This window comes from Puma concolor, chromosome A3 (assembly GCF_028749965.1).
Source record: "Puma concolor isolate L17-30 chromosome A3, mPumCon1.1.hap2, whole genome shotgun sequence".
Taxonomy (NCBI): Eukaryota; Metazoa; Chordata; class Mammalia; order Carnivora; family Felidae; genus Puma; species Puma concolor.
In genome coordinates, this window is record NC_141669.1 from 139,783,064 (window position 1) to 139,791,261 (window position 8,198).

An 8,198-nucleotide genomic window follows, 5' to 3' on the forward strand; every position below is an offset into this window, starting at 1 on the left:
ATCCGCTCCAGATCCCAGAACAAAGGCTGCTGGCAGCCCGCCACGGGGGGTGTGCCCAGCCCCACTGCCCGCTCAGCCCGGCTTCCTGACAGAAGCCCAGCCCCACCCCAGGGCCCACGCCTCGCGGGACCGCCTAGCCCCCACGGCGGAAAACCTGGAAGCGGCTGCCCCTCGGGCCGAGCCTGTCACCCCATCCGCCCCAGGGAGTGCGCTCGGAGGGCCCTGCCCTGGGGACATCCCCAGTCTGACTGGGCATCAGCCACTCCATCACCAGGCCAGGGGGGGCCTCGAGGGCTCAGACCTAGGTCACTGTGAGGGCCGCGTTCTAGGGCCACTCCCTAAAACACCTCCCCACCATGCGCGGCCGCTGTTGCTCCGCCCTCCGAGCCCTCGCTGAACTCCCCCCTCCCTGATGTCAGGACCTGCTTTCCATCCCCAGCCCCAGCAAGCAGGGCACCCCGGAGGGACCCAGTCACTGCTCAGTGGCTCAGGGAAGAACAAGCAATGAGCTCCCTTTCCAAGAGGGAAGGTGGCGAACTCGGGAATTTCCTCCAGAATTCCATCATGACTGGGAAGTATCCCCAGGAAAGACATCTCTCTTCCCCACAAAGTTAGAAACTGGGTCCGTGTGCCCCATCCAACTCCAAAGCACTTTATCAGGCAGCATCTGTCCTCCTCTGTCCCCCAACCCAATCCAGGCTGGCAGCCCTTTGGCCCAACCGAGACTGGGGCTTTGGGGGATCTGTCTGCAGTCAGTAAAGTCGGGGGGAGGAAGGAGGGAGGAAGGAGGGAAGAATGAGTGGATAAGAAGAGATATTAGTGGGTGAATGGATGGATGGGTTGGTGATGGGTGGGTGGTGGGCGGGCGGGTGGATGGATGGATGGGTAGAAAATAGGAAGGAAGGGGAGGAGAGAAAGAGAGAGAAGAATGGCTAGGTGGATGGGTGAGTCAATCTCCCCCAAACACAGCTAGAAATGACCCCTCTCCCCTCTGCGTCACTTTACAGTTGGGGAAACCGAGGTTTGGAGGGTCCGGATACACATGCGGCAAACCCTCTTGCTGGCCTGGAGCCAGTCCACAAAGCAAATGTACCACCAGCCTCATCAACTCTGGCCCGTTTCACAGATATGGAGGCCACGGCTCAGGGGCCACGGAGCCCAAAGGGGCCAGAGCTGCAGGGTGTGGGGCACCGTCCAAGTTCCTCCTTGGCCCCACTCACTGCGCCTCAGGTAGACATCGTGCCCACCTGCTCTGCGGCCACCCTGGGGTGGCCATGGAGACTGGGCCACTGTGCACCCAGCTAGGGGCCTCCCTCCCTCCCCCCCGCGGCCGAGCTTATCCCCCGGAGGAGGTGAGGAGGCAAGAGTATGCCAGCTCAGCACAGGTCCCCCCGGCTGACCGCGGAGCGGAGCAGGAGTGGGCTCCACTTCCCCACCCGCCCTCCCTCCCATGAACCCCCAAGGCGGTGCCAGAGAGAGGAGGACCCCAGGGTCCCACAGGCCCCTCCCAGACCCCTTCCAGAGGACAGGAGAGCACAGATGTGGTAAAAACCCAGTGAGCTGAAGGGAAACAGAGCAAGCCCCCTGCAGACTCGGGCCGGCTACCACCACCAGCCCAGAGGAGACCCTGGCAGGGAGCCCATTAAAGGCGGCCGCCCCCAACCCACCCCTGTTCCGGCCCAACTCCTGCCCCTGCACGTCGGCTGCTTCTCCCACTGGAAATGCCAGGCCACATGTTGGGGCCTGAACCCACCCCTTCGCTGCCCACCTTCCCCTGGGCCGGGCCTGCAGGCCTCCCGGCTAGGGGCAGAAGGTATCCCAACAACGTACCCTAAATCTGCCCATGGGGCCCGCCCTTCTGGCCACCTCACCACCTCTCCGAACACCATCAGGGTGACAGCGGGACGGAGGCTCAACCTGGAGCAGAGACCCACCAGGTCACACACCAGGACGGTGGCCAAGCCACCGCCGTGAACAGGCAGGGGTCTGGCAGGATCGGCCTTGGGACCCAGACCCCAAGAAGACCCAGTGTTGGCTGCTTCCGGGCTTGGGCTCATCCACCTGCCCCCACTGAAGTCCCAGCGGCAGAGGCAACAGGACTGCTGGCCCATTTCACAGGCAGGACCCCAAGGCCAGGCACCTGGCAAAGCCACACGTAGAGCAGGACGCAGCCTGGGGGAGTCTGACGCAGCCCAGAGCCAGCAAGTGGGGTTCGTGTGTCACTGAGAAATGCCCGGCCCCACCCTTCCTCCTGCACAGAGACCTCAAAGGCCAAGGAGAGCACAGGGCCTGGCCTGAGCACGCACACCTAACCCCAAGGTGGCCTCACTGCAACGCAGCTATTCCAGGAATGTCCACTTCCAGGGCCTCCTCCCACAGCCGCCAGCCGGAGCCAGGCTCCAGGCAGAGGAATTCCTCTGAGTAAACACCAGGCCCTCCTCCGAGCTGTCCCCTCACCCCATGACCCCTGGTGAGCCCCCTCCCCCCTCCTCCCTCCCGGAGTGCAGGAGTGCAGCAGGGATGTTGACAAACACACAGAAGGCCCCCACCCCCACCCCACGCCTCCGTCGGCAAGGGGCCTGTGGCCAGCAGCCACCTGTGCCCAGCCCCTCCCCCCCCCCCCCCCCCCCCCCGGTCCCCAGGGCTCTCCCGGGGCCCCACGGTGAGTTCTCCAGCCGCAGCTGCAGCGGTGGGGGTTGCGGGGGCAAAAGAGGGGCCCTACCTGGCCCAGGTCCAGGGTGACGTTGACCTCATTGTAGTGCAGTCCCCGGGACAGCGGCGGACTCTGCCACCAGCGCTCCGTGCCGTCGATGGCGTTGCTCACCGGGTGTGCCCTGTTGCTGTGTGCGGCGGTGCAGATGTCGCAGTACTGGCCCTGCGGGGACGGGGTGCTCAGACGGCCGGTCTCCCTCCCGCCCACCGACCTGCCAACCCTCGTCCGCCCGGCAAACACACACGGAGCGCCTGCGATGGGCTGGACTCAGGGCACCTGGCTCGTCGAGACACGGTCACACCCCTCCCGGAGGAAGCGGGAGAGCGGCACCCTCCTGAGGTGGGAAAACCAGCGTGGGCCTCCCCGAGGAGGCGAGTGGAGTGTGCGCCCCAGGCCCCAGGCCGGGAAGAAGCAAGGAGAAACGGGAAAAAGGAGGACAAAAAAGGAGGACGCGGCCAGAGCCGAGGGGAAAGAAGGCCAGGCGGGGGATGTCACCACTACCTCCCCCCACAGCAGGGAGGCAGGGGTCCAGGTGGCCAGGATGGCCAGACTCAGGCTGCCTCCCCGGCTCTGTCAGCAGCTCCCCCCAAGTCGGGCTCTCACCCAGAGCCTGGATTAGGGTCTCCAGAGAGACGGAATTAAGCCATTCCGGCGGCCTGTGGGGAGAGGCCCAGAGTGGAGGCGTGTGGGCAGCCGGCAGGAGAGGCCTAGACCTCCAGGCTCTGCCGCCTCTGAGCCCCTGGGACGAAGCCAGGTCACAGCACCGTGAGCCTCAGTGTCCCCATCCGAAGAGTGGGGATAACACTAGCACCTGCCTCGGCCACAGCACGATTAACGGATCCCACGTGGGGCCCAGCAGCTGCTTCTGCCACGGCCCAGCCACCTGCCGGGGGCCTATCCTCTGGGGGGGGACAGAGGCGTCCCTGTCAGGGAGGAGCAGGTGCTGGGAGCCTGGGGGTGCGGGGGGGGGGGGGGCAGCTAGGCACTGGCCTCAGGCCGAGTGGAGACCCAACCCCCACCCCAGAGGAAACCAGACCTGCCATCCCTCCGCACACAAAGGCCGCCCTCTGGGACTTGGCATTGACTGAGGCCCCAGAGGCTGTGTCTGGGAAATGTGGCTGCCCCACCCCTCCCAACCTCCCCGGGGGCCAGACCTTGTCCTAGGAGTTGGAGGTAGGAGCGTGGGAGATCCCCAGCTCCCCCACTCCCAGGCCTGGCAGCCAAGAGAGCCCCCAAGCCTCCACAAATTCAAGGCGGGCCCCTGCCTCTCCTGGACCCGTCTGCCCCGGGCCCGGGACAGTGAGACCAAAATGCAACGGAGCCTGGGCACCCAGCCTTCTACCCAGCAGCCTCCAGGACCCCCGGTGCCAGGTGCTCCAGGTCACCCTGTCTCAGACCTTGTTCCCGCCTGTGGGCTCTGGACCCTCATCTCCTGTCCTGTCTCAGCTCAGATGTCGCCCCCTCTGCAGGGCCCCAGAGCTCTAGACCACCCAGGCAGCCAACCAGCCAAGCCCCGTACATCACCCGCCTCTTCGTCCTATCGCAGGGCCTGAAATTCTCTGGCTACTAGCGACTCTCTGGTCACTGTCCCCTGCTCAGGGGCCCAGAGCTCAGTGGTGGCGGGACCACCGCCCAGCTCTTGACTGTGCCCCTGAGCCCGCCGCCCAGAGCGGCCACACCTAGGGGCTGGAGCAGCGGCCACCCAGAACGGTGGGTGTCATGTCTGTGGGTGGCTCCACCGCCAAGCTCACGTGGTGACCCCACACCCGAAGCCAGGGAGGTGGGCAGGGCCACCTGGTGGGTCGGTGGGCCTCCCAGAGAAGGCTGCCTGTGGTTAGACCCCCCGCCCCCAACCAAGCCTGGGAGCACCATGTGGAAGCTGGGTCAAGGGTCAAGGCAGGTGAGGAAAGTTTCTGCTCAGGCCCACCCAGAGGGTCAAGGAGAGCTGACTCTCTCTAGTCCCCACAAGAGGCTCTCCCGGCCGGCCTGCCAGCCCAGCTCTGGCTCACAGTGGGCAGCGCTGGGGAAACCAGGCTCCCTCCCACGGAGGGTCCTGCCGGGAACACAGTGAGGAAACAGGAGTAACACGCCCCTCCCCGTGAGTCACCACGCCGGCAGCTGAGCCCCCGACTTCCCCTGCGGGGCCCAGGGCCAGCCCGGAATCCCTGCAATGCCCACCTGAGGCCACAAGGGCCTGAATGCCAAGTTGCCCTCTGCCCGCCCCAGTGCCCGTCCTGCCCGGACAGCAGCCCCCACCCCGGGCCCCAGATGGGACGCCCCCACCAGGGGCCCTGGGGGCTGCCAGCCAGCCCCCATCCTCGGGCCTCACGTCCTCCGTGACCCAGCACCCATGCTGGCACAAGACTGAGCTCTCGGGATGGACAGAAGGTGGGGGTCGCCTCCCTGGCACCTCCTACCCCAGGCCCTCGGCTCCAGTTGGGGCCTGTGGGCGAGGCCCTATCACCAGCCCGTTTGAAGGCCAGGGAGGTGAGCAGACCCTCTGCCCTTAGAGGAGAGGGCAGAGGCACCGGCCGGGCCGGGGACTGGTCCAAGGCCACACGGCTGTTCAGCCTGTGTCTGCCAGGCCAAGTGATCTTCCCAGTGCACCTGGCAGCCTCAGAACCGGGACGCTAACCAACAAGTGCCACGGTCGTTCAAAGAGAAGCTTCCTCCTCTTTCTCGCCTGACCATGCACTGTGGGGGCTCATTCAGGGCCTGCTCCCTCCCGTGTGACACCACGTTTGTCAGAAGTCACCGTAACTGATGGCTTCCCAGGGTCCTCAGGCTAAGCTCACAAACTCAGGTGAAGAAGGCTCTCGCACTGTGCCCATTTTGCAGATGAGAAGCCTGAGGCCCAGGGAGAGAAACTGCACAGCTAAGAGAAGCAGAGGAAAGAGGCTTTGACCAGGGGCCCCCAAGCTGCTCCTTTAAGCAATAAAGGCCCCTCCCTTCAGGGGTCTGGCAGCTGCCACTCTGCCGCCCCCCCCCACCCCCAGGTGCGCAGCGAGGAGTTGTAAGGGGGCAGGCAGATGCTCTAGAGGGACAGCAGCGAGGGCTCAGCCAGGCACTCTGGGGCAGCTCTGGAGATCCACACACAAGCTCCCTGAGACCCAGCCTCTTTGACATCAACCGGATGTGGCAGGGGCGGGGGGGTGGGGGCGCTGCAGCAGGGACCCAGGTTTCCACTGCCCACCCCAGCCCGATCCTGGCCTGGCTGTGGGGCTTCCAGCAGGTTTTCCAGGCCTCAGTTTCCCTACCTGAAATGTGGGCTTGACATCTCTTATATCAGCTGTGCTGGGCTCAGAGGAGAGCACAAGGTGAGCCCAGGAGCCCAAGGGAGGTGACGCTTCTGTCCCAGGAGGGCTCTGTGGCACCAGAGCCCCCTCTCAGCCCCTCCCTCCCCTGGGCCAAGGGCAGTGGGCAGGCAGGAAGTGCAGGGGGCCCAGCTGAGGCTCCTCCATTCATCACCCACCCCAGCTAATCCACTCTCCAACTGCCCTCCTCCCCTCCCCCAACCTCTCCTCCCCGGACTGAACGACTCAGGTTACACCAGCCCCGGGCCCCCACTCTCCCTAAGGTTCAGCAGGGGTGTCAAGGGGCCCCAGGAGCAGACCCTACCCGCCCCCGCCCCCGCAAGGGTAACCCAGGACCCCAGCCCTCAGCTGAAGTCCAGAGCGTCTTAACGGCCCTGCTTCCCTGGTCAGGTGGAACCGCTTGGCCCATTTTCCACCTACACACTTGTGGCGGGGTGGGCATGCCTCCAGGGGGTCTTCAGGGTTGAGGCCACGTCTCCCCAGGGAGACCGAAGCCCACAGACTCAGCACCTGCAGGGCAGGGACGCTGCCCCGGATTGAGTCTGCATTTCCCATGCTCAGCTCCAAATACCATTGTTTGCTTGCCCGCCCCCCCCCCCCGCCCCCGCCAAGGGTCCCACCAAGTCCCTAGACCCCCAGAGAGAACTTCAACCCTCTGTAATCCGCAGTGATGGCCTCCTGGGTCTGGCCCCAAACTCTAGGAACACCCGCCGATCCACCCGCACCCCAGCCCCACCCCCACCCAGCAGGTTCCAGCCTGTCCTGGGGGAAGGCAGAGCGGGCCCACCCCCTCCCCACAGGCAGCCGCTGTGGAGGCCAAGTCCCGCCCTCGCCGGGATCCCGGGACTTGGGGACACCGGGGACCGGGCACCGGGCCCCCTCCCGCCCTGCCACGGCCCGCCCCGGGCACGCTGCGTCCCGCCTTGACGGAGAGGGACGCACACTTCTCTGGCCGGGCCCGAATGGCCGAGCTGGGGTCCCTTCCGTTTCCCGAAATGCGGAACCTGGGCGTCCGTACTAGACGTGCGGGCTTCGGTCCGCACCTGGGCGCTCCCCGCCAAGCCCGCCCCGGCGCCCGGGCCCCCGCCACCCCGCGCCGCCCGGCGGCGACCCAGTCCCGGCCCGCGCGCACCTGGATGGTCTGGTTAGGGTCTCCGCCGGCCACGGGGCCGCCCACCAGCTTGCAGTAGAGGTCCTCGGTGGGGCGCGGGGCGCCGCGCGCTGGGGCCTCCTCGCCGCAGGTGGCCGACGCGGTGATGCGGGCTCCCTCGGCCAGGTTGAAGTAGGGCGGGTGCAGGCTGAAGCCGCCGCCCGCCGCCTCCCGCGCCCGCGCTGCGCCCAGCAGCGCCAGCCCGGCCAGGAGCAGCGGCACGGGGCCCCGGGACCCCCGGGGCCCCCGTGCGCACCCCGCGCAGAGCCGCGCGTCCGGCCTCGCCATCTTCCAGCTCCGGGGGACCACGGCGCCGCGGGAGCCCGGCGGGAGTGCGGCGGCGGCCGGCGGCTCGCCCCGCCCGCGGACGTCAGGCCCCGCCCCGGCCCGCCCGGGCGCCCGCGTCCCGCGCCCCGGGGAAGGGGCGGGGGAGGGGCGGCCGGTGGCCTTAACCCTTCGGACCCCGGCCCGGCCGGCCTCCCGGAAGGGGCACCTGCTGGCCCGGGGCCAGGCCGTGGGGACGCGGCCCGACCGCGGCTCCACCCCCACCCGCCCCGGGGCCTGGCTCCCGGTCCCGAGCGGCGCCCCCTCGGCCGCGGCGCCCGGCCCGCTCCTCCCAGCCCGGCGGCTCCGCTCTTGGTTTCCCTAACTTTGGGCACCTCTTGGCGGCCGAGCGCCCCCGGCGGACCGGGGGCAGGCGCTGCGCGGAGAGTCAGGCGCGCTCGCCCAGCGGCCAGCCCTCGCGGTCTGTCCCAACAGCGGCCCAGCCCGTCCACGCCCCCCACCCCAGAACCGGCACACCGTCCAGAGCGACTGCCCCGCAGGAGCCCGGACTCTTGGTTCCCCTGAGACCCCTTGCAACCTCACCCTCTGTCGCTGGAGTTTTGGCTTTTCTCCCCTCCTACTGCCCCCCGTGTCTGCGTCATTCTGCAGGTGGAGAAAGTGCGCTCTTACCGGCCATGACTGGCCATGAGTGGGGGCCGTAAGGAAGTCCCAACTGCAGAGAGGGATAGGAAGACCC

At 67.5% G+C, this 8,198-nt stretch overlaps 1 protein-coding gene across 1 annotated transcript in view; it reads right to left on the reverse strand.

Annotated features, from left to right (window-relative positions):
- The window catches only part of LAMA5 (laminin subunit alpha 5), a 50,591-nt gene extending 42,873 nt beyond the window's left edge, over positions 1-7,718 (reverse strand). Inside the window, exons 1-2 of the mRNA XM_086702652.1 lie at positions 7,160-7,718; positions 2,723-2,875 (exon numbers count right to left, since the gene is read on the reverse strand). Of these exons, the coding sequence (XP_086558778.1) occupies positions 2,723-2,875; positions 7,160-7,465 (459 nt within the window). The 5' untranslated portion in view covers positions 7,466-7,718. The remainder of the gene's footprint in view (positions 1-2,722; positions 2,876-7,159) is intronic.
- Between the last annotated feature and the right edge of the window lie 480 nt (positions 7,719-8,198).